General features: G+C 41.4%; 1 protein-coding gene across 1 annotated transcript; it reads right to left on the bottom strand.

Annotated features, from left to right (window-relative positions):
• Window positions 1-347: 347 nt before the first annotated feature.
• On the bottom strand, window positions 348-26,870 carry LOC131237490 (uncharacterized membrane protein At4g09580-like). Its single transcript, XM_058235283.1, has 4 exons — window positions 26,372-26,870; window positions 9,515-9,785; window positions 8,813-8,983; window positions 348-1,055 (listed from the first exon to the last, which is right to left on the bottom strand). The coding sequence occupies exons 1-4, from the start codon at window positions 26,638-26,640 to the stop codon at window positions 924-926; spliced, it is 843 nt and encodes a 280-aa protein (XP_058091266.1). The 5' UTR covers window positions 26,641-26,870; the 3' UTR covers window positions 348-923.

The following is a 26,870-nucleotide window of genomic DNA, read 5'->3' as shown; positions in this document are numbered from 1 at the left end:
TCAAAAATATATATATTTTTTCCTTCCAACCCTTTAAAATCACATGACATACCATTGACGAAAATGAGCTTGGTATGCATTAAAGAAAAATTTCAATCCCGGAAGTCCTGACGATCTCTTTGATTTTAAATCGAAAATGAAAATAGGAAACAAGAAATTTCATGCAAAGAAGAAAAATGTAATCATCTATTGAGGATGTGGTCTAGTGTGGGATGGGTGTTATGAGAATTTTGACAGAACTGCCAAACATCTGAAATCAAGCTGCGTATTCGAGATCTAACCCAACTGCCTTGAATCACTAATAAAATCAAATTAAGACATACAAACTCCAAAAGATAAACTCGGTATCAGTTGAATTCTAGAAAGAGCAACTACTAGAGCATTCTCAAACGCGAATGTATTATCATTCATTTCATACAAGAGAAAAGGGTACGTTGGTTAAATTTCAATGAAATAATAGGGGATGCCACACCGAGTCGCATTACTTGGAAAACCAAACAGTCAGATGGTGTAATTGTAGCCCATTCCCGACATTCCTAATATCCCCAAAGTGCCCCTGCATATGGGCACTCAATCAATTGTAACAACAACATATGCAGTTTTCCTAATCATGCGACTCGGATTGCCTGATCATATTCCTGTAAAAGAAAAATACACCACCACCTCCTTGATTCTCCCAAGTGTCTAAAATATCAAATTGGAAGAAAGAGATGATTATAAGGAGAAAACTGATGAACCAATCCTTCTGTCACAAGTAAGACAACAAACAACCTGCGTACCATAACCAGAGATGGATGTCCACTAGGAACTTGCATTTCTAGACCTTCTCGGGCCGTACACGGGTGGGGAAATGGCAGTGAATACAGACTTCCTTTGTCCACCTTGCCTGCAGCACGGTAAAAGGGGACCAACTTTTGCAACCTTCATTCATATGTCCTCTTCCGCTTGAGGATGGTCGGGAGTATGGAGACGAAGCCGATAAGGAACAGAACTGAGAGGGTCTTAAAATCATAGAGATCCTTAACCGACCTCAGATCGCCAAGAGCAAGGCCTGCCTGAAGAAGCAATAAGACAACATAGCAATCTGGAGCTTAATGCACGAGAAAAATACATAACAAAGGAAAAATCACATAGAGGTACTTTCTTGTATTTAACGAAAGCAAATAATCTGCAGTGAAATTTTCAACATGGGTGAACTGATCGCTTCTGTCCCATCAAGATGGGGAGTGGGCACCACTTGATACCACTACCATGTAAATGGGGCTAGACAGTGGTAAACACTTGCCAGTATTTCATAATTCGTGGCAACTGGTAGACCTCATGCATAGTGTGCCTATGTCAATCTAGCCTTACTGCGGATGGAGCATCAACCAAGATCAAGTCCCAACTAGATTATCCTAACCATCCAGTTGGTTTCCATCTAATGGACAGTTAAAGAAGGCCACCGGTCCAAGTTCAATGGGGGATGTACGATAGTTATGATCTGATCAATGTGATTTTCCAGCAATACTAATCCAAAATGGGCCCTACATTTTTGATGGCCTATGTTGAATTACATGCATGCCATGTGTACAATGGATGAGTTGCCATACATCATTCAATTGTGGCAAGTGCACACTATAGCCATATAAAATGCCAAAGAGAAGCAGCTTGCCTTCCACAGTGAGATCTCACAATGAATGTTTTACACACGGGATCATTTCCTGAGCCAAGCTTTTAATTATTTTTTTTAGGGCAATGTGCCAATAGCTTTCTCAATAAAATTTGATATTCAACTGTTTTTTCAAACACAAAAGTATTCAATCTATCATCGAGGAAATCTTTTGGATAAGGCTGCATACTAATTACATTAATAACATTAATGGCGCACAAAAACTTCCCAAACGAAAATTAGTCGTACTTCGACGTTTGAAATGAGGAGTTTGCAGAAAGGAATGCCATATCTTTTCATATGCAAGAAATGTTTTTGGTAGCCTTCGAACCTCAAAGTTAAGAATAAGAGGGATCCAAGCCCGGGCTTCATCCCTCATAGGAGGTGTCTCTACCAACTCAGCTAAGGAGCCACAAATGTAGGCAACGTTTACAATCATTGATTTTGCTAGAATGTCCAAACCACTATGAAATGAGATAACAATAACAACACCCAAGTCAACAAAAATCATCTTGCTACTTGCATTTGTTGGAAACTGAGTTTTCAATGGCTATCCACACGCATCAGTAGCTGACAAAATCAGTACAACCAGCCTAAACCTTTGCATAAAGCTGGTGGTGCTTGTTTCGTTGGAAATGAGAGAATGAAACACTTCTGGTGTACCCTTTCCCTATCACTACAACCCATTGCACAGTAACTTGTGATATATATCAGCCATGAATATTTAGAGAGATTTTGGCAGTAAACGCATTTTGAAATCCCTCAAGATTTGATATTTGACAGAGGTTGGCAAGCATTGCAAGTTACCATGCAATGGGTTGCAAGCGACAGTTCAACCCTTTCAATTAGCATTTAGCAACATTAAGAAAGGAACCGTTTGAGGCACATGGCAGGAGAGGAATAAAATAGTGCTCACCAGTGTCTTTGTCAAGTGTAAGCGGGTTGTTAGAGGCTTTTTTGTTTGTTTGTTTCTTTTTTTAAAAACTTGCATAATCAGGCCTGGAGCTTCCTGAGGGTAATTAGATCATGATTGGATCAATTTGTGCAGGAACTTCATTCTCATAAAACCCCAAGATACAGGCCAATTCCTAGAGTTGTACTTGGATTCAACACTGATGGAGCTGGTCAAGAATTCCTACATGGGTCCTGGTTAAGTATCACGTGTGGCAGCATCCAGCACTGAAATGCAAATGTGCTAAGTGGGGCTTCTTCTCGCCAACTGAATCCGGTCATTTAGACACTCAAAAATAAAGAATCCTCTTACCATACACTCTCAATGGGAATCTTTTATATTGAGAAAAAGATAAATTTACCTTTTACCTAAGACTTTAAAACATAAAACGACTTTTCTTCAGAGTTACTGTTAAAAGGTAAAACTGCTTATGGAACAGAAATTATTAGGTAGCCTTCTCTCTCTCTCTCTCTACTAAATTTCTAAATGGTTAAGACTTTTAATGTTTTTATGGACAAAACTTCAAAAGTTTGCAAGATGTTTGTTGCTGTTTATTCTATTTCATCATCATTATCAGCATCACCACATCATAGCCTCATCCCACCATTGAGGTCGGCTACTGTTTCTCTCATTCTTATTTTTCTTTTAAAATATTTGTGTTTTAAATTAATAAATAGGAAGTACGTGATACTCCTGCAGAATATAAGTATCCTATTCACACACCCTGCCACAACATACATGGCACATATACCTGAATCATAATGGAAAGCTGTAGATGGGAGATAACGAAGTATCACATAATGTTTGTGCAGAAGCAGGAACCGGTTGTGCAACTATGGGATGACATTCTAGTAGAATGGAGCAAAGTTTGGTTATGCCTGCTTGCATCAACCTTTAACAATGTGTGCACTATGTTTGTAGACCTTTTTGAAGTCTATTTGGTTTAATTTTTCCAGTCAAAGTTCCTAGAGAAATCATGATATACTGATATAGATTACAATATGATTTCCATAAGATTTTGTGCCATGAAACAACATAAGAGCTTCATGGATTAAGTAGAAATTCACTGCAAAAAAGATGCAATCTCAAGCAAACAAAACGTTAAACGCAGTCCGGATTCTGATTGCAAGCTATAGTATCAGCTCCAGTGGCATAGTGGCTGGAATAGGGACAAAAACAATATGACTTTTGTACCTGCATTTCAACCAAAAAAAAAGAAGAAGAGACTTTTGCACCTGATCGTACTTAAGGCCCTCAACATGCCTTTGGTTTGTGTCCACAACCAGACAAATCGTAGAAACAACCAAGGTTACCTGGACGGGTGGCACGTGTCATCTCGAAGTGTTCTAAGGTGTCCCAAAAGCTAGGCATGAGAAAATTTTCCTACGCCAAGGCTAATTATATATATAAAAAAAGAGGACTGATGACCAACAACTGGGTGTAGGTTAACTTCCCATGAAATCAATTCTCATAAGCATTTTCCCTTGAAAATGATATTTCAAGGGTGAAAGTCAAGACGAAAGTTCCACATAAAAAAAGGGTCATGCAGCAGTTCAAGTTGTAGGTGATCAATTCTCTAAAACAAAATATAAGAAAACAATTTTAGAATAAAAGAAATATCAATATAGGTTTGACAAACATCAGCTTGTAAAAATCTAATCCAACAAATGATCAATTAAGAAAGCTACAAATACCACGCCATACTAGAAAACCGTAGCCTATATGGATATAATAAAATGAACATTGTTTTGAAAGGCGAATTTCAATATCATACAATAAACATAATTTGCAATAAGAAACGAGAAAAATCACCAAATAAAAAAGCTAAACAATCAATTCGAACTGACTTTGACATAGGACATACTTCACCCAAAAGAGAAAAAATAAAAAAAATGAAGGAAGAAGAAGAAGTGAAAGTGATCCTTTTCCTGAGTGCCTATGAATGGTTTACTTACACCAAGAGTTCGGGAAGCAGCCTTGAGTTCAAAGAAGAAATAGGGAATTTCTTACTTCAACATAAAAAACCCGGAATAAAAAGGAAACTGAAAGGGACAAGGAAAGATGATCTAAAAAGGACACCTATTTGAAGCGTTAAACACATGACCCTTTGATGACATCAACAGAATAGTTCGGCCACACAATGTCTTGTAGTGTCGTTGTGTCAATGCTTCCTCAAATGTCAGCATGACAAAATCATAAAGTAGAAGTAATACCAGTAACAGTGGCTGTCATGCTCATGTGTCAATGGATTTTCATAAGCTTTTGACTATGCTAGCCTGAGAGCAACATACTTTTGAGTGATACAATTTAGACGTTAAGAAAACTTATAAGATGGGCTTTCCATTACTGGCATACAAATAAACTCATGTGATTGGGATTGGGTTCTTGAAACCATAGTTTAAAAACCCAAAAACTTGACCTGACTTGATGTACATACAGGTTGGGTCAACTCGAGACTTGACCCGACTCAATTCTTTTATTAATTATAAATTATTAGATATGAAATTATAGAGAATATTTAAAATAGTTAATTTCAATATAAGTATTACAAAATGAGAGATCTCATCAAAGTAAGGCATACTTCAGTTGTGAAGAGTGTCACTGTTTCCACCAGAGGTCTCAAGTTTGATCCGTCTTCCTTCCGCATTTTAATTTTTTAATAATACAAATTTCATGAGCAGAGTGACTTGGCCTGAATCACCACGAGCCGCGTCAAGTTGACCGAGTTTGCAAGTCGACTTGACGAGTCTTCCCGAGTCCGGGTGAAGTCAATCTGCAGGCCAAGTTTCATAAGGACTTGGCTCGAAATCTTGCTGAGGTGAGTTGACTCAGCTGATTTTCGAGTTGAGTCAGCAAGCTAGATGGTTGAAACTTCAGGGTTGGGTGTCCAGATTTCACTAGGAGTCTTTGTTTATCTACTCAAGCAGATCTACATTTTGGAAAAGTTTCTTTCACTAACTTTAGCCATTTCATCATTATTTTCAGCATTTTAGTTAGGTGATGAATTGGGCCTAGATGAGGCGCTTCTTTTTATGGGTAGTCAGGATAAATTAAATGTATAAAGATTTTATGGGTATTTAGGTTAAATTAAATGGGTGGAGACGTTATAAAATACTTCACGGTTTACCATTCAAGATTAGGAAGTTGCTTAGGAACGGATGAACGGTTGAGGTTAGAAGTTACAATCAAGGTATACAAAAACGTAACGGTAATGGCCATTACGTAACGGTAATGGCCATAACCGTTATGCGTTATGGGGTCGTGACAGCCGTTACAGGAAAAACTGCTTGTAATGGCCCTGTAACGGCCCGTATCGTAATGGTAACGGCAATGGCTGTTATGGGCACCATTACTGTTATTGAACACCATAATTAGAATACGGTTTATTTTTATTATGCTGAACAGATGTAAGGGGAAGATTTGTATGCCAATACATCTTTTTTGATCAATATGCCCCCTTCAAATGAGTTTATTCTCACTTCTTGCAGGACACCATTACAGGGTTTCTTTTACTTGTAAAGTTCACTTGGGCTCCAACCCCTATTTTGATCTCCTTCACTATGTAGGCAAATTTAGTTTGCATTGATAACCCTTGCTATAGCATTAGATAAAAGGAGCTGAGGACAAGCCGGATGAATGCTTCAGTACTCTAGACTGTTGGCCTAATGCGACCTGCTTTGGACAGACCATGCCATTGAGAAACTCCCAGAATAAAAGGTCCTAATTGCCAATCTCGGATCTTTTTTGTGTTGATTGTGTATAGTTCTGTAATTTTCCTTTTAACCATCTATTTGCCGGCCATAAACTAGATTGCCTCTTTTAAAGAGAGTTCTGTAGGATGGTCAATCCAAGGAGGATGCAACAAACAAATAGTTCGGGATACTAAATGGGCCTCACTTGTACCCAGTATTCCAAGTATTTGTGATACTATCGATATCGCCAGTTCAGTGATACTGATAACACTAATAGTATCAGAAATTCCAGGTATTGGCAATGTATCACTGATATATCGCTAAGCAACACCAATGTATCAATATTGGCCAATATTTTTTATTGTATAAATTCCAGGTGTTGCTTGTATCACTAATTATCGGCGATGTTATGATAATATCGCCAATGTATTGATATCGACAAAAATCTGTTTATGAAAAAAATTTTCCATTCCAATAAATTTTTTTTATTGTGGATGGTTGTATGGTGAAATGCATGTTTGTATGTGTATATGTATGCATGCATGGATGGATGGATCATGCATGTGTGATATATATGTATCATTGTACATATGCATGCATGGATGGTTGGATAGACAGATGGATGGATGGATCATGCATGTGTGTATGTATGTACGTGCATGGATGGATGGATCATGCATGTGTGTATGTATGTATGTGCATAGATGGATGGATGGATCCACCATTTTCTCTATGTTTCCCCAATGTTTCCCCGAGTCAACGATACATGCTTTTAGGCCCCCATTAAAGGGAGACTAATTATTTGATTCCTAAATATAGAAATGTGAGTTTTTTTTGCAAGTATTTGATTCTTAAAAATACAAATATGCTTATTTTAGCATCTCTTTAAGTATCATTGAAAAATTCCACAATTTCCCCATGTTTCCCAATGTTTCCCTAAGTCACCGTACATGCTTTCAGGCTCCCATTAAAGAGAAACTTCTTATAAAAGCGTCTTTTTTTTTTTCTTTTTTTTTTTTTTTGCAATTATTTAATTCTTAAATATGCAAATTTGTGTACTTTAGCATCCCCTGAAGTTTCACTGAGAAATTCCACCATTTTCCCCATGTTTCCCTAACGTTTCCCTTAGGCAGCGATACATTTCCACGTATCAGCGATATCGATACATGTTTCCGTATCCCTAGCCAGTGATAAATGTGACGATACTGATGAAAATTGCTTGTACCAACATACCTGAGTATAATGCAGACATCTTTAGTCAATGATCGTATTAATTCCTGACTAGTGGATGTGGAATCGGCAATGCACATGGAGAGAGAGCAAGCAGTTTGCAAGTTGTGGGATAGGGGAGGATAATTAAATGATATTTGATACACTGGCAGAGTATGATGCTTGGTACACATGCACTCATGAATCGTACATGTGGCATATACATATTTTCTTTTTGAATGGCATACTCCTTTATTTTGATAATCCAAAATGGGGAACACCTTGTGAATGAGTCATTAAAAAAAATTATATTTTCTGACATATCCTAAAAACACGTTTGCTGAATCCAAACTATTGGATATTTTTTATTTGAACATCCTTTCAATGTCCACCAAATGCCTATTTAGATCATGAAATCCACATATTTTTGGACCATGGCCCACCTAGTTTATGAATAACAATTTGAATGGTTTCATTTGAGTTACTTGAATGCCATGTGCACAATATCATAGTGCCTGCGAATTAACCATCACACTATGTTAGGGTATGAGAGTTTTCCTCTTACTAAAAATAGGTGTGTTTGGTGGAAAGCACATGGATTCATCTTTTAATTACCTAAATGCTCTTACTTTTAGTTTTAAACCCTTCTCCATGTCCTCAAATAGTGCATAGTTTCAGCATTTGGAGAAACATTGCGTGAAGATTTTTGCCTCTAGCTTCCCTCATTGCATATAGGTAGAGAAGTTAAATACACAACAATAACAACAATGACAACAACAAAAGCAACTATAACATAATGGATTGACATTCTCTCTGGGGAGAAAGGTCTGAGATGTCATGCATGCTTCAAAGTATGGAAGTAGTACGAGCCCAATCACATTGGGATGTCCGCTGAACCTGACAATCATTACAGGGAGAAAAGTGTGTTATTATACAGCTCATAGTATACAAGTTGAGCTTCACATGGATGGGCTATCCCAAAGTCAAGGGAGGCGATCTGATCAGTGGCTTGAAAAAGGAATGGTAAGTTCAAAACAGAGCACCAGTCCAGACCCAATCAACAAAACGCACAACCAGATTATCTGATATGTCCAATCCCTCGTTTTCCAGATTTAGCCCACCAGATCAACAGTTGCATTTGCAACACAAGTTTGCTATGTGTGCTGTGAGGGAGATCAAAAGGACTTGTATCGTGTGAGTTGCATAATAGCATTTCTCTTACAAGAATGAAATGCGAGGAGTTTCCTGTGAAGAACAACAAGAGAGAGAGCCCATATGGATGAAAAATGTGTAAGGAGAGAGACTTACTCTAACAGTGATATAGGTGGAGGGCATAAGACCAACCAACGTTGCAAGGAAGAAAACATGAAATGGTATATCAACTATTGGAGATGCCAAGTTAATAAATGTGTTTGGCAAAGTCGGAGTTATCCTCAGAAAAAGCATATAATTCAGCAGCTTTTCCCTGCGCTTCGCAATCTGTCCAATGAATTTTAAGTGAGCAGTACCCAAAAACAAAATAAATAAATAAATAAAAAGAAAAAAAGAAAAGAAAATAAGGAAATTGAAGACGTGATGAATCACACTGGGAAAACATCTAGTGTAAAGAATTGCAAGATCAGGCAGCAGAAAGATAGTTATAGAGGAATCATCTGATCCTTGAGTAAGGATATGGACAGTTCCCTTTCTATAAGTATCTCACATGATTCAGCGATCTAGACTGTTGATCTAATGAGCTCCATCTTGGATGAACCATTCTCCAAAACTGTCCAGATGGAAGATCCAAACCATCCAATCTTTGGCACGTTTTCAGCTGAATAAGATTGTTGCTCTATTTATGTTCACCAATGGAAGGGTTAGGATGATCCTACAGAGGATATTTGTGAGCCATGATCCATCCCCTGTGATGTCCATCAGATCAACAGTTTGGATCAACTAACCATGTCCCCAGTTGTAGGACAATCATATAATTCCTCTATCTATTTATTTAATGACAAATCCTCAAAGTACCTCTGACTGGAAAAATCTCAGCTTTTCAGGCCACAACCAGCAAGCTAAGGGCCTGCCGAATAGCTTTGATAGGAAATAGCAGGATGAGGCACCAGCAGTGGCAGTGAAAATAACCAAGAGAAAGCCTTTGATGACACCAAAAAGAGCTCCAGCTAGCAATGACATGAATATGGTACCGGGAATCATAAAAGTTTGCATGAAGATGTAAGTTGAGCAGTAACCTAGCATAAACTGAGCTTGGTAATCATTTGCATATGTTGCAAGATGATCTCTGCAAAGGAAAGATGTCAGTATCGACAGTTAGTAAAAAAAAAGAAGAAAGTTTAAGCTTTAGTAGCAGAGGAAGTGGCACAGACAGGAATAGAAGATCGACAGTAACACGGGTTCTGATTCATCAGGATGTGTACAGTGCCCTGGTCATGGTTTGAATTGAAATAATGTCCAATGCATATTTCTTTTGAAGGTACTAATGACGAATGCACATTGTATTGACTGGTACACAAAGTTTCGTTTACGAACAATATGATACACAATTTTGTTTGTATTATAGACACGGTGCTGAATTGGGTCAAAATTAGCACCATACAACTTTGTATCTGTTTGCGAAATGGGAAAAACTTGGTTGGCAATGGGTCGGGTTTGGTTCGGGTCAGTTTGGAGTCAGCCTGAGCCCGAACCATTTATTGAATGGGCCAAGAATTTCAGCCTGAACCCAACCTGCGACCCATTACCCTGTGGCCCAACTCAACCCACTTAAAATTAATCAAGCCTAAGCCCGACTCCACCTGACCCATTTAATTGTCATCTGGTTAGGCTCGACCAACCCAAACCAAGCATTCAAGACCACACTTGGGTTTATGAATGGAATATTGGGGGGGGGGGGGGGGGGGGGACGTAATTTGTTTTGGGTTTTGCGGTGGATCATGTTGGGTCATCTGCTCTAGCTAGAGGTGGCGATGGGCTGGGTTGCTCGGCCCAGCTCAGGTAACCCGGCCGTAAAGGGCTAAGGCTTGGGCCACTAAACTTGGCCTGAGGACTGGGCTTGGGCTTGGGCTTGAAATCTGGGTTACATGCTCGGGCTGGGCTGGGCTAGGGACATTGATGAATAGCCTGACCTGCCTTGCCCAGCCCGTTGCTCTAATGTATACTATATAGTACATAGGTATTAGTAATTGAGACCATAGTGTTGGTATATTAGTGTAGATATAAATAGTAATATGAGAAGAACTTTGATATCATGGTAGAGTATGGTGGATGATATGTGTGCACATATAAATTGTCCAAATTGCGGGTCCCAATTTAGATGGTGAATTGTACATTGATGCACTCATTTACGTCCATGCATATGGTAGATAATTGGGTGGGGCGCATGCTTGCCAGATGAATCATCCAATTTGACACAAGTGTGCCACAAAAAAGCCTAGATAGTTTTGAATAAGATGATAATGATAAACACACACTTAACAATTGTACACGTGGCAAATAAGTAACTTGTCTCTAACTTATAGGGCTGGCCGTAGCCTGACCCTGATCCAGCCTAGCCTAGCCTGGCTCTCTAGGGTGAGGGCAAGGGCTGGGACATCTTCAGCCTATTAGGACTTGGGCTGGGCCAAGGCTTAGGGGCTCTAGGGCTAGGCCCGTCCAATCTCGGCCTGCCCATAGTCTGGCCCATTGCCACCCCCAACTCCAGACCATTGATAAGCTATATGGGTGGGCTGGGTTGGGTAGGGTTCAACCTGAGCATGATCCCAATTATTTAACGGGCCACATTTCTATACCAAGCCTGACCACCACTCATTTAGCCGGGCCTAAACTTACCTTAGAAGCTGGTTGGGCCAATTGACCTGTGGGCTGATCCGACCCATTGTCACTCCCAAGGAAAAACATGCTTTGATCCCTACATTTTAAACCATGGTCTTGATGTCCCCAATTTCATGAGTGGGACCCATGGTTTTATGAACTAGACCATACTGATGCCTCACTGTGGATAGGGTTCAGGGGATGCCCCAAAAGGTTGCCTACAAATATATGTTTAATAAAACGATGCAACAATGGTTTGGGAAAAAGGCCAAAAGATTTGATGACTGGAATCTTCTATTCTTGAAGATTTCTGGAGCACCCAACATTGATGTTGTGGCCATCGGATCAATGCCCTAAATCAACGAATAGACTAGGCACGATAGGACCTATACACATCTTATGAATCGGGGCCCTACAATTCCTTCTTCATAAGATACAAGTATAACTGGAAGTATGTTTGGCATTGTCATCAAATGTGATCGCATATGCGTATACTGTGGATTAGATTGCATATGCCATAATGGCATATGCAATCTAGCAAGTATGCCATGGCATACTTTAATATGCTATTGCATATTTCCCAACAGTCGATTTATGTTTTATTTTTATTTTTTCAGTTTGGTGCTCTTTTGTCTATAAATAGGCACTCACATCCCCTCAATTTTCATTATTCTTCACTCCAAAGCTCTAAATCTCTCACTCGTTCTCTCTTACACCTCTTTCTCTCTTTCTCTAATCTCTCTACAGCTATTTCAATTATGTTTAGTTTTTATATTTTGTGAGTTGTGCTTTTTTTTTTTTTTTGTAAATTAAGTTGTAAGTTGTAACTTATGAGTAGTTTCAAGTTATCCATTTATCAATAAAATTTCTATGTTCGAAGTTTTTAATAATTAATTATCTCTTAATGTAGCTTGTTAATTGTTTTGTTAAAATTTATGTAAATATAATATAAGTAATTAAATATATAACTAATTGAAATGTTCAAACTACAATGAAATAAGTAAAATAACCCAATCCAATCATATGTACTAATTAGGCTATGAGATCGCATATGCGAATATCATATGTTGTTCGCATGTGATTGCATATGTGATTTGACAACATTGATGTTTAGAACTACTGAGTTGAATGTCATATAAATCTGGCATGATTTTAATCATAAACAAACAAAAAACGAATGTTGAAACATCCCAAACTAAACACAGGGGAGGATGACATACACACAACTAGGACTGTAAATTCAGGAAGAACAAGATGCCCCTGACTAGATTAAAAAGTTAATGGTAAATGTTGCATGTGGAGGGAAGAGAAGATTGCATGATAATTGGTATGATGTTAGCAAATGAAAGTCCTGGCCAAGTAAGCTACTTTTGCCCTTGAGGCAGATATAGGTGTGCAACTTGAGTGGGTCGGGTCGGGTTGACGGTCAACCCCAAGCCCAACCCAAACCTAAAGAGGACCCAACACCCAGCCTGACCCAACATGCATTCCAACCCAATATGCACAACCTAAACCCAACCTGAATTCCTCAATAATTGACCCGGCCCAACCCAAATACATGTGATTATCCCAACCTGAATTTGCTCAACCTGAACCAACAAGATTACAAATTGGATTGGCATTTTCCTATCCGAACCCGACATGAGGACCTACAAAACCTAACCCAACCAACATGAACTCAGGTTTGGTCAATTGGGTTCGGGTTGACCCTAACGCAAGTTGTTATTGCAGCCCTAGGTGGATAACTTTTTTGTTTTTTGAAGAGTCATAAAGATTATATTAAAAAAGTAAAAGATACAAAAGGGGAGAGCGGGGCCGCAGAGGGGGCAGACCACCTAAGCTCCCAAGAAAAGAAAATTACATCCCTTTAGGGAATCTACATTAGCAGCTCATTCAGAAATAAGCTGTTTTGCTCTACTCACTACGGACTCGACTGGTTTAGACTCATTTCTAAAACATCTACCATTCATTTCTTCCCAAATAGCCCACCAAACAGCAAGGAGGGCTATTCTCCAGATTGGGGTTCGTTATTTGCCAAGTCCGACACCATGCCACACCTTCAATAGTCAACCTGATTTGTCTGGAGAGCACCAAGAAATTTCGAAGGGACTTAAGAAATGAGGCCATATCTGATTGATATACGGGCAATGCAGAAACAAGTGGTCAACCGTTTCTTCGTCAGCCATGCAACAAAGACACATTAGGAAGGATCATCCCCCTTCTTCTCGGATTGTCGACTGTAAGCACCTTTTTCTTCCCAACCAGCCACTCGAAGAAAGCTATCTTAGGAGGAACCACATACTGCCAAATGTGATTTGTCGTTGTTTGATTTTCGTGAAGGGGGTTACTATCCAGAGATCTGTACAAAGACCTAATAGAAAATAGACCCGATTTGTCAACCCTCCATATTATCTTGTCTTCAGACGACAGATCTGGCTTAATTCTTGAAATTCTATCGAGGGCCGCGCACTCTACAATCTCCCAATCACGAAGGTTTCTTCTGCATTCCAGATTCCAATCCATATTCCCGCCAGATAAAAAGAGACACTTAGCTACTGTTATGGATTGGTTTGGAGCGATGCGGAAAATATTTGGAAAGTCCACTTTTAGGGCTACCTCGCCCACCCACCTATCTTCCCAGAACCGGACATTATCTCCCTTACCAATGTCAAAGTTGATGTTTTTGAGGACTTCTTTTTTCATGGCTAGGATACCCATCCAAAGGGCCGAGGCCCTATATGAAGACGAGTCTTTGGTCCACCAACCACCCGATGAACAGCCATACTTACATTCGATGAGCTTGTTCCAAAGACTCTACTTATCTGATCCAAGCCTCCACATCCACTTGCTTAGAAGAGCCCTGTTCATTGTCTTGAGATCTTTTATCCCAACTCGTCCTTCTGAATGTGCTTGCACACCTCCTTCCACTCTACGAGATGAAATTTCTTTTTCTCCTTTCTCCCATGCTAGAGAAAATCGCATCTAGATTTTTCCAGAATAGCCAAAACCGTGGCAGGACATCTAAACAAGGACATAAAGTATAGCGGGAGATTCGATAAAGCCTATTTGATTAGGGTGACCCGACCCCCAAGGGATAGATATCTGCATTTCCATGTGGCGAGATATTTGTTGAATCTAGCTATGACCTTGTCCCACAGAGATTTTGGGGGCTTACCAATGCACAATGGGAGGCCCACAAAGGAGGTTGGGAGACTGCCAGTGGAACAGTTGAAGAAATCTGCGAAAGAACTAGTCTCTTCATGTTCCATTTTCACCCCAAAGATCTTGGTTTGCCATGTTCACTTTCAACCCGGAAACCGCCTCAAAACATTTGATTGTTGTGCGCAAGTTACCCACCCTCTCCCGATTTGCTTCACTGAAAAGAAGCGTATTGTCCGCGAATTGAATATGAGATATCGGGGTGTCCATACCTTTTACTCTGATGCCACTAAGAATACCTTCTTCCTGACCTTTGGTTAACATTCTGGATAAAGCCTCCCCTATTATAAGGAAAATGAAAGGCGATAACGGGTCCCCTTGAGGCAATCCCCTGGAGCTTTTAAAGAAACCTTTTGGGGAGCCGTTCAGAAGAACAGAGAAGTGTGTTGACCCCAAGCACTCCCCTATCCACTCTCTCCACTTCACCTCGAAACCCATACGAGATAACATATACTGAAGAAATCCCCAATCGACGTGGTTGTATGCCATCTCAAGGTCGAACTTGCATAGGATACCCTTCGCTCTGGATCTATGGCTGGAATCCAAACATTCATATGCTATTAAGGCACTGTCAATGATTTGTCTGCCCGGAATGAAGGCACTTTGATTTCCAGATATCACGTTCCCTACCACCTTCTTTAAGCGAGTTACCAAAACTTTAGCGATGATCTTGTATGGGCCACCTATCAGGCTAATTGGTCTGAAGTCTTTGAAGGATGCCGCTCCCAGGAATTTGGGGATTAAAGCGATGAAAGAGGCTCCAAGACCTTTAGAAAGATGCCCCCTTCCGTAAAATTCACTGAAAAAGTCCATAACATCCCTCTGAAGTTCCTCCTAGAAAATCTGAAAGAAGAGGATTGGGAAACCGTAAGGCCCAGGGGCCTTGTCGCCACCCAGTTCGTCCATTGCTGCCTTCACTTCTTCCGTCGAGAAGGGGACCTCGAGGTTCTTGGCTTCAATTCCCGATAAGCTGTCTAGCTGCAGAAAATCTAGACCAGGCCTTTTCCGTTCATCTCCCTCGAGAAGGTTGCTGAAATATTTAACTACTTCTACTGCATTTTGATCTTTATCGTCGATGCGGATGTCGTTCACCTCTATGTTATTAATCCTATTGTATCTAAAATGGGCACTGGCTACGCTGTGAAAAAACTTAGTGTTTTTGTCCCCCTCTCTGATCCACTTTGAGCGTGATCGTTGCTTCCAAGAGATTTCGTCCTGTAACACTTTGGTTGAGATATTTTGAATGATCTGGATTCTTTTAGACAGCTGATCGATTGACATGGAGCTTCCTCCCGCGCTGACATCAATATTCTGCAGATCTGATAACAACGAGTCCATTTCCCTCTCCCTAATACATAGCTCCTTCGCTTCCACTGTTTAATCTTCTCCTTTAGAAGTTTCAGTTTGCTGCTTAGCCTGTACCCTGCATATCCTTCAATTACAAAACTAGACCACCATTCCTTAACCATTTGAGGGAAACTTGCAATCTTTAGCCATGATAATTCAAACCTGAAGGGTCTGGGACCCTAACTCTGATCTTCGGCTGTGAGAATCACCGAACAGTGATCATATGTGGTTCTCGGTAGGGTCGACTAAGACACGAAAGGGAAGGAATCGATCCAATTGGAGGAGACCAAAAATTTGTCTAGTTTGGCGAGAGTCGGATTCAGTCTGCTGTTGGTTCAGGTAAACCTTGACCCAAGGAGGGGGAGGTCTAGAAGCTCCTGGTCGTTGATCCAAGAAGAGAAGTTACGCATTGCTGGGGAAACCTTGGTACGATGCGATTTTTCTTCAACAAATCTTGTAATGTTGAAATCCTCACATAAACACCAAGGGCCGTCGAATCTGCCCTTGATCGCACTGAGTTCCACCCAAAAATCGTGTCTCCTGGCTTCAGAAGTAGGACCATATATTGAAGTAATCAGACAACAGAAGTTAGACGAGAAAATTTTCAGCATAACCGATAAGGAAAATTCTCCTTCCCAGCTATTCTCCCGGGACCAGGCAGCTGATTTCCACGCCACTAAGATACCTCCCGCATTCCCAGATGCGTTCAACATTGCCCATTTAACATCTTGAGCCTTTCAGAGGGACCCCATCAGTTGATCAGAGAATTTTCGGACTTTCGTTTCCTGAAAACAAATCACGTCAGGATTGTTTCGACCACAAGTTTCTTTGAGAAGTCTTCTTTTTTGCTTCGACCTGACTCTAACATTCCACGAGAGGATCTTCATAGGGAAACCGAACTGCCCCTTTTAGCTCCCACCCCTATTCTCGATTTGATTTCATTTGATGTACTGAGGGTAGATGTGAGACTATGGAGTTCCCTATTGTTGCTTGATCTTGAGGGACGCTGTCTAGGAGATCTTGCACTAGGTAACGGTCGACCTCGGGATTCAACACAATGGAATAGGGCAATGTAGTCTTCTGGATAGTCACCGAACGATAACCCAAGGGATCCTCCCACATGACCGATGACGTCTCTGATCCATTTTTTCCCCTGAATAATGTCAACAGGTCAGCTCTTTGAGAAGCAGCGTTTGCCTTCGTTTGTAGAAAGTAGTCCATAACTTGTGGTATTTGTCCCACCCGAGTCTGCAAGGGCTCTGCTTCAATGAAGTCTTCTACTCTTCCCTCTTGGAAGAGAGTGGTTAGAGCTAGCTCTGAGGAGGCGCTTCTGGGTGAGATGGGAGAGGACAATGGGCTGGGATCCTGATTCTCCGAGTGCCACGAATGACAATCGAGCTCGGGAGGATCTTCAGTCTCCCATGTCAGAGGCTTTGAGCCAGGGATAGGGGGATCATCGGATGCCCACCAGAGAAGCTCAAGGGTTTGGTGAGGACCCAGATCCAATTGACGCGGAGGTGGGGAGATTTTCCAACTCACTCCGGAAAGAGTTGGGGGAGGAGAGTCTCAAGAACGGGATACTACTCCCACTGATAGCGTAGAGGATTCTCGAGCCTTCCGTTGAGGGGATGGCTCAGATGGAGGGTCCGAGCGAAAGGAATGGCTGAGATATAACGGTTGAAGGATCGAAATGATTGAGTCAGACTTATCTGACGAGATATCGACCCCCGAACCTCCTGACGCTCCCCAGCCTACTTCCGAACCTTCGACACAACTATCCAAGCCTTTGACACATACACCGAGCATGCCATGTGTCCCGTGCATAGGAATACGTGAACGATGTATAGGGACTCGCGGGGAGTTGGTAGCATTCGGGCAACGTGGACGATTCTCCTCCAGACACGAGGCAAAGAGGGCGATGCTCGATGGTTGACACATGTCAGGGGTGGGAATCCCGGGGCCACGCGTTCTGCGGCCTGATGTTGCAGAGCTTCCATAGCAGCTGAAGACGGTTGTGGCTGCGTGGTAATCGAGAGATGGATTCGATACTCCAGCGCTGCACGAAAATCGTGCACCTTCATCAGCTTCCATGGCTGCCGGAGTGGCGTGCAGAGGAGGATCGGACCCCCTGGTCCTCCAGAGATCATGGTGTGCTGTAAAGACCGTTACGGGGTCGTAAAGGCCATTAAGTAAAGGTAACGATGGCAACCGTTGCACATTACGAGGCCGTGACAGCCGTAACAACCATTATGGCAAAAATTGACCTGTAACTGCCGTTAATAATGCGTTACATCCCCTATAAAAGCCATAATAGTCCCGTAATGGTCTATTACAAGACATACATGTTTTTCATACTTTTTAATCAACATTATAAGGCAGATATAGGTTTTTCAAGAGTTTGTTCAATAAATAAAAAAATAAAAAAGAGAGACTGTAACGGCCGTTACGGGGCCGTGACAGCCGTGATGGCCCGTATCGTAAAGGTAACGATGGTGGCCGTTACGGCCACCGTTACGGAACACCTTGCCAGCGACCTCCCCACCGAGTAATGGGATCGTCTTTTTTCTTCATCTGCATCGACAAATGGCTGCGATATGATACTGTCCTCTACTTCCACCATTATATGTGGGGGTAGCATCTCTCCCTTCTTTCGTCTCACCTTGGCTCTGATCCCACCCATCTCCTCTCCTAGGAGTGTCTTAGGATCGAGTTCGATGAATTTTCCTATCATCCCTACAGCTTTGAGGAAAAATTCTTCACACCATAGCTCCAACGGAACCGACTAGATAAGAATTCAAATGTCTTCCATGCCGAAGAGGGAAAACTCTTCCTAGGTCTGAATCTTTAGGATTTGCCCCTCTTTGTGAAGCGTTCCTGCCTAGATGAGGATATCCGAGTTAACTCCTGGACTCAACTTTCGCCAGAGCTCTTTGTAGCCTATCGGATAGATGGTATAACGATCCGGCTAGATCTTGCAACTATCTTCGATCCATCTTCTGACCTGGGGAATGGAGGCATCTTCTCTCGTGGTCACAACCATTGAGTTCCGTAGATTTATTTTTGAACGTTCCAGACAGGGTTGCGAGATGCGGACGACTTGTTCAACACTTATAGGATCCTTCTCCGCCTTTTTGTGCATCTTCTCATGTGGATTGCCATCAATATCGGATAGGGTTGGGTTATCCGCTGCCATCTCCTTGGATTTTAGAAGCACGTCTTTGAACGATGTAGCTTTCTTTTGAACTTCATAGGTTTTTGAGATTCAATACCCATTATCGCTTTGTGATTCGGACCAAACCTTGCTCTCTGGACCAGGGGTTTAACCAAAAAAAAAAAAAAAACTCTCCCCGTGAAGCATCCAAACTGCCCTAGTCAGTTCCTCTTCAGAGCTCATCCTAACTAGAGTGAAGTCCCTGTATGTACCATCCCTTTTGTCCCTTGGCCTAACTACATCCATCACACCACCATCTCTGCCAAATACTGGCGAAATTTATAGGTGCCCATCCTTTTGGAAGCCCCTTCACCAATACGGTTGGGAAACTTGCAGTACCTCTCTGACCTCTGAGCTCTTGTTGCGATTTCCCTTTCCTCTTTCTATTCTGGGTTGTTTGCCATATCCCAAAGTTCTGTTGATCATATGTACCTCTCCGACCTCCGCTCGCAATCACCATGCTCCAATCGCTCGTAGTCATGATGCTTCGCTTGCAGTCATGCCGAACAATAAGATCTTTTGGAGAGAGGGGAATCTTCGGATCGGGCCCTAGATTAACATCCATTCCAGTTACCACGAACCGCAGCCAACCCGCAAAACTCCAATAGACTGATCTTAGCTGTTCTCGCCCCAGTGTTGCTAGGAGAAACGGATGGAGAGAGAAGAAATCAGAGCCTTTCAAAGAAGCTCTGAGAGATTTATAACGTTTCAATGCTCAGAAGTCGGCGCCCTCTCTCGATGAGGCTTTTTAGGCATTTTTCGGCTGCTTCTGTGCACAACTTGGATTACAACTTGGTAGATAACAACTTGGATATATGACCAATAGCTAATGTTAGAAGCTAGATCAAGGATGGACACAGTAGCCAAATTTCAATGGTATGTCTCACAATTAATGTGGTCTTTACTATGATAATCTCCTTGTGGTCAAGGGACTCGAACAAGCCATTAAGGTTAATAGAATGCAAATATACATATTTTTATGTACGCAACTCCATTATCTTTCTTTACCAATTAAAACAAACAAAATTCAATTATTAAATGACTTAACGGGAAAAAAGGTGTTGGATGCTAAATCAACCCCGACCTAGAAAGTAGGGCTATCTTACGAATTCTTTAACCTGATCAAGGGAAATGACATGGTGGGGGTGCAGTGGTTTAGGATCCGGGAATTCTTGAAATCTAACCGACAAAGAGACGGAAGAATACATAGACTTCAAGAGTGGCCCACCATATTGGTACTTCGATTGACCAGCATGGGAAGATGGCGGTAGAAACTTGATGGTTTAGAGGTTTTCACAATGAAATATTTCTATAACTTAAAGATGGCGAAGGGCATAAAAGGAAGGTTCCCAAGGCTAAGATTGGTCCTACAAGGGCCTGTTAAAAGTTGTAGTATTTGTTTGGCTGCTTGGATTGGACAAGTTTCTTACTGTGGGCCATCTACAAAATAGCGGATGACTATTAGAAATGGCTATCTCATATGTATGAGAAGTGGGGAATTTGTGGATTATCTGCCCACCGTTGCTTCTTCTTCTTCTTCTTCTTCTGAATGTATGTATCTTATGTCCTTGGGGCGAGGAATCGGGGGATAATCTATTTATCCAATGCTTGTTTGCAAGAGAAATGTGGCATAATTTCTTCAATTTATTCGGAGTTGCATGGGTGATGCTGGGCTTTACTGATGATTTCTTCTTGATGTAGCTAGCATGGAAGGGGTATAGGGAAGATCGGAAGGAAAATTTAACATTTAAGTTTGCAAGCATGTATTTCGGCCTATGGTTTGAGAGGAATGATCGATGTTTTAGGAATCATAAGGGACAGGTTTTGGAGGTTTTTTGAAGAGCTGAATCTCATGTCTTGGAATGGGCGCAAGCATTGAAGATCATCTTTCATTTCCTGGAATGCTGGCAGGATTTGTAAATCTTTCATCTGGGCTGGGAACCGACAATGAAAGCACAAAACTCCGATTTGTGCAATGTAATAGACTATTATATAGGTTGATTGCAATCAACAAGTTATGGAACCTGCAAGTACCGGATTGCATATCACCACTAAAATCATAAACTCCATGTAAACCCACAAGTACTGGATTGCTCGTTAAGGCCAAGGCACATATACCCAGTGCAAACACTTCCATCCAGAAACCCATTAAGAAGATTAAATGGGCTGGTGTTGCTTATGTAAACCAGCAAGAGCCATCAATCAATCTTCAAATAACTACAAATGCAATAGAAGAAGCCCAATGATCATGCATCCCTCTACTGAGATCTGGGAAGATTGCTCCCCTGGTCAAATATTTGTGCCATGCGTACTTCTTTCTCGCATCAATTTCGTAAGGATTTCATCCATATGTTTGACATTGGCGGGTGGCTGGGGTCGTAGCCAGTCCGTTTCTTTTGGCTATGGCTCTTGTCAGTAGCCAATCCACCCCAAATCGACTTGCGTACTACGTACGCTCTTATTGTACTGAGTAAACTCAGTTGGGCCCACTGTGAATTTATGTGGTTTATCCACACCTTCCATGGGTTTTTCCATCTCATTTTAGGGGTTGAGCCCAAAATTGAAGCTTATACACATCTCAAGTGGACCAAACCACAGGAAACATTGGAAATAATGATTTCCACCGTTGAAACCTTTCTATGCCCAAAAGTGATGTTTATTTTTCATCCAAACTATTCATAAGATCCAAAAAACATGGATGGACGGAAAAAAACAAATATAATCTTGATCCAAAACTTCCGTGGCCCCCAAGAATTTTTCAATGGTATAACTTCAATTCACACTGTTTCCTGTGGTGTGGTCCATTTTAGCCTTGTATATCCTTCGGTTTTGATATAAGGCCCTAAAATTATCTTATAAAATGGATGGACAGACTGGATAAGATACATAAATCACGGTGGACCCCATAGAGTTTACTTAGTGCCGTAAACGCAAACCGCTTCCATCCACGCCCCTTTCAACAGTAGCGCAGGACTCGGATTTCTTTCCTGCGCTGCAAGCTCAGGTGGGGCCCACTGTGATGTTTGTGAAAAATCCTCCCCATCCATCCGTTTCGTGAGTTCATTTTAGGACATGATGCAAAAAACGAACTGTATCTAAAGCTCAAGTGAGCCTAAAACGTGATAATTAAACGTCCACAATTGAAATATTCGCGGGGCCACAGAAGTTTTGATTCAGCTAATATTTTTGTTTTGAGTTCATCCCAATAGTAATGACGTTATTAATGGTACGGATGGCATCTAAACATCACTGTTGAACCCTAGGTAGGTTTCAACGGTACGAATTTCCCTAACCACATTTTCCTATAGTACGGCTCACTTAAGCTTTGGAAACAGATGGGCTACTCCCCTGCAGTGCTCTGTGGGCCCCACCAAGAGGTATGTGTTTCATCCATGCCATCCATGTATTTTTATAGATAATTTTATGGTATGAAAAAAAAAAACAGGGATATCCCAATCTCAATTGGACCACATTAGAAGAAACAGTGTTAAATGAACTTTGACCATTCAAAAATTTTTGAGGGCCATAAAGGTTTTGGAACAACCTGATCTTTGTTTTTTCCCTTAATCTGGGTCTGTATGACCTAATTAACAGATTGGATGTCAAATAAACAGTACAGTGGGCCTTAGGAGGATTTAAATGATGGATATCCAATTACTATTATTTTCCTGTGGTGTGGTCCACCTGATATTTTTATCCATCTCGTTTTTGGGATAAAGCCCTAAAATGATCTTTAAAAATGGATGAATGGAGTGGATAATACACATACATCATGGTGGAGCCCACATACATCATGGCTGGACCACACCGCAGGAAATAGTTGAATTGCACGTCTACCGTTGAAAAATTCTTGGGAGCCACAAAAGTTTGGATATGCTTAAATTTTGGGCTCATCCCCTTGAATTAGATGGAAAAACGGATGGACGGCTTAGATAAACCACACATACATTCAAAGTGGGCCCAACTGAGTTTAGTCAGTACGATAGGAGCATACTCCTTAGTCCACACTCCGTCGGATTTACCTCCGTGAGAGGTTTTACGCATTTGCAGGGCGCGAACTCCTCACCGCGAGAGGGATTTTCGCGCGAGAGGGATTTTCGCTCGGCGAAATCTGATTTCCTGGTGCGAGAGCGATTTTCGCTCAGTGTGAAATCCGATTTCCCAGTGCGAGAGGCATTTTTGCTCGAAGGAAGAAATTAAAAAAACCCTAAAGAGGGGAGATGGCAAGAAAAGAGGGGTTTTGCGTACCTCTATCGATTGAGAAGCTCCTCTTCCAGCTCCGGTTCCAACTTCCGATTAACCAAGTACGAAGTTGTTTTCCTGATATTCCCGATATTTATCAGAGAAAAGAGGGGTAGGCTACAGTTTTCTCGTGGGGTAGGTGGCTACAGTCGATATTTTGAAAATATTGGATGGACGCCGATAATATCTCTCGATATTTCGTCGATAATGGAGTACGAAATGGCATATTCCGATAATATCACCCATCTCAAAAAAATCGCCGATATTTCGCCGACAACTGGAAGAGAAACAAATTTAGGGGTTTTTGGTGTCGCAGGGTTAGCGGCACCGATATTATTGTCGATTTTATTGACAATTCGCCGATAACTCGAACACTGGCTAGGAAGGACATTTGGTGGCCTTTTTCAGTGAGAAACTCAATAAGGCATGAAAGAAATATTTTACATACGATGTGGAGTTTTATATTATTGTACAAGCTCTGAAGCATTGGCATCATTATCTCATTCATCAAGAATTTCTACTCTATTATGATTATGAGGCATTACGTTACTTGAACTCTTAGAAGAAGTTGAGCGCTAGGCATGCTAAATGGAGTACTTATCTTCAAGAGTTCACGTTCAACCTAAAATATCGTGTGGTATTGAAAATAAGGTAGCGGACGCCCTCAGCCAAAAATCACACATATTGTCTATCTTATCAGTTTTCATTGTTGGGTTTGAAGAACTTAAACGGGACTATGCCACAAATGATGATTTGGGGAAGGTATTTTCAGCACTTATTTCCAGTGCAGGCATCGAGTACCCAAGGTATAGCTTGCATGATGGGTACTTATTCTTCGATATGAGGTTGTGTCTTCCTAAGAGTTCCTTGTAAGAGCTTCATTCAGGTGGCCTGGGTGTCACTTTGGTATCGATAAAACGACAGCCCTGGTTGAGGACCGTTTCTAATGGCCATGTCTAAAGAAAGACGTCGGGATTGTTGTTCGTCAATTTCGAGCGTGTTAGCAAGGTAAACGTAGCAAGCGGAATATTGGTCTTTATATGCTATTACCTGTGCCAGATGTTCCATGAGAAGACATTGGTATAAATTTCATCTTGGGATTACCTAAGACTTAACGTGGCTATGACTCTATTTATGTTGTGGTTGGCAGGTTTACGAAGATAGCTCATTTTGTCCCTTATAATAAGAAGACATCAGATGCCATGGACATTGCCAATGTTTTCTTTAAAGAGGTGGTTCGTCTACATGGTGTTCCCAAAACTATTGTATCTGACCATGACGCCAAGTTTATGAGCTACTTCTGGTGCACATTGTGGTCTAAGATGGGAACTAAGTTAAAATTCTTAAGTGCTTATCATCAGCAAACAGATGGGCAAACTGAAGTCGTAAACTGTAGCCTTGGGAATTTACTTCGATGTCTGGTTGGTAAACATATCAGCTCATGAGACATCGTGTTACCACAAGCTAAGTTTGCATATAACAGTTCTTGGAACTGCACTACGGGACTCTCTCCTTCCGAAATTGTAATCGGAATGCGATTGCAATAACCTATCGATTTAGTCCCACTTCCTAGTGTGACTCGATTGAGCTAGGATGCTGAAGCTTTTGCACATCATGTTAACGAGATAAATAAAGAAGTTAGGCAAAAGATCACCTTAGTAATGAGAATTACAAGGGATATGACGACGTTCTGCACAATTCCAAGAAGGAGATAGAGTCATGGTGCGACTTAAGCCTAAGCGGTTTCCAGTAGGCTCTTATACAAAGCGACACTCCAAAAAGGCAGGTCCTTACTACATTTTGAAGAAGCTAAGTGATAATGCATACCTAATCGAGCTGCCACCTGAAATGAAGATCAACCACATTTTTAATGAAGAAGACTTTACAGTTTATCTTGGACATCACGCAAATGAGAGCACGGAAGAGCATGTTATCTAGATACCTTAGGTACTATGCTAGCTCAAAGAAACCATTGAGGATGTGTTGGATGATTAGATAGTTTCCACACGCCAAGGGGGTTACTAGAAGTTTCTTGTCAAATGGAAGGGTCAACCAAGGTTCGATTGCACATGGATTTCAACAGAGGATTTCAGGCGCATCAACCCAGAACTCTATGAGTACATTGCCATTAACTCGATGGAGCCAAGTTTTTTAAAGCTGGGGGGAATTGATGCAATCATCCCACATCTCACACGTGCACGCTCTGCACGTGTGCACAAGAAAAGGACCACCTTTCTTTTTTAGCCCATCACCACTTTCCATTTCTTTCAAATATCTAGATTAGGAAATTTGCTCTTTCTTTCATATCTTTATTTTAGGCAGGGAATAATTTTAAATATTTTCTTATCTAAGTATCTTCTTATTTTAGACATTTTCTTAATTATAATGCCTTGTTATTTAGGTGCTTTCCTATTTTCGTAGGTTTTAGATTCTATAGCCTTTATTACAGATTGTAAGGTTTGATTATAAATACGGCCTATGGCCTATGGAATAAGACAAGCTAATTAATATTCTCTTTATGAAATTCACTTATTTTCTCAACGGAGGGGGAGTGGTCTCTAGTTCAAGACTAGAGGACTGTTGAGGTTGCTCACAGTCTTGCATTTGTGATCTCTAGCATTTGGCTAGAGAATTATTCGGTCTTTTCCCGCAATGTCTTTCTTTTCTTGTTGATTTATTTGCTTTTCCCTTTCGAGCATCAGTTCATCTTGCTGTCTCCACCTTGTATCTGCCTGCCCTCCCAAAATCAGGTCAATTGGCTCATAGCTTGCACTGCACTTGTACATTGAATGTGGATGGTTCTCTTAACCGTCCATCGTCTATGTACACGTGTCCCACCAGAGCAGGCAAGCCCAATTTTTGGCCAAGGAACACACGAGGTGGGGCCTGCCAAACGAACTGCCTGGATTTTGCACAAGCACCACAATGCCGCTTGTGTCCTTGGCCCGATCAAAATTCCACAATCTGGCATCACATATTCAAACGCCCAAATACCAAGAACCAGAAAATTCAAGAAATTGGGGGGTCGGAGAACTCACTTGAGGATGCGAAGATCCGCCACCGTCCGCGGTAATCTGATGATCTTGATGTACTCGGCTGATGGCATCGTTATATATATGCAGAAGAGCCCGATCAAGAACAAGAAGAAGATGCTCAGCACGCCGGTCAATTCCCATCTCGTGAGTGGGAATCTCCCTTGGAATTTGCTGCTGGACGGCTTCTTTGACGTGGGGGAATCTTCCGTGGGATTCTCGACGTCTCTCAGCCGTCCGATCTCGATGGCCAGATTCCTGGGGGCGGCCATCATGAGCAGGATTCAGCAACCTTCATGTTCTTTTTGATCTTTTGGTGGGGGATTCACGACAACATGTGATCTTGATCTGGAGACATGATTGATGGTGAAATGGGGGTATGTGAATTTTGTCCGCGTTTGGATGTCGTGAGTTAGACAGAAATGGAATCTAAAAGGAATGCGATTTGGAGTGGGAAAGAAGAACGAGAGAGCGGGGGCGCAGAGATTGTGCGGTCACGGCAGGA

This window comes from Magnolia sinica, chromosome 2 (genome assembly GCF_029962835.1).
Source record: "Magnolia sinica isolate HGM2019 chromosome 2, MsV1, whole genome shotgun sequence".
Taxonomy (NCBI): Eukaryota; Viridiplantae; Streptophyta; class Magnoliopsida; order Magnoliales; family Magnoliaceae; genus Magnolia; species Magnolia sinica.
This window is presented reverse-complemented; position numbering and strand designations above follow the sequence as displayed.

What these genes read in the sequence shown, in the direction of transcription:
- LOC131237490 (XM_058235283.1), bottom strand. Translation starts at nt 26,640, where the DNA reads ATGATGGCCGCCCCCAGGAATCTGGCCATCGAGATCGGACGGCTGAGA. An exon ending in TGAGATTTTTCCAGTCAGAG is followed by an intron (nt 8,984 to 9,514) that starts GTACTTTGAGGA and finishes TTCATTGGACAG; the next exon opens with ATTGCGAAGCGCAGGGAAAA. An exon ending in CCACCTATATCACTGTTAGA is followed by an intron (nt 1,056 to 8,812) that starts GTAAGTCTCTCT and finishes TTGCTTCTTCAG; the next exon opens with GCAGGCCTTGCTCTTGGCGA.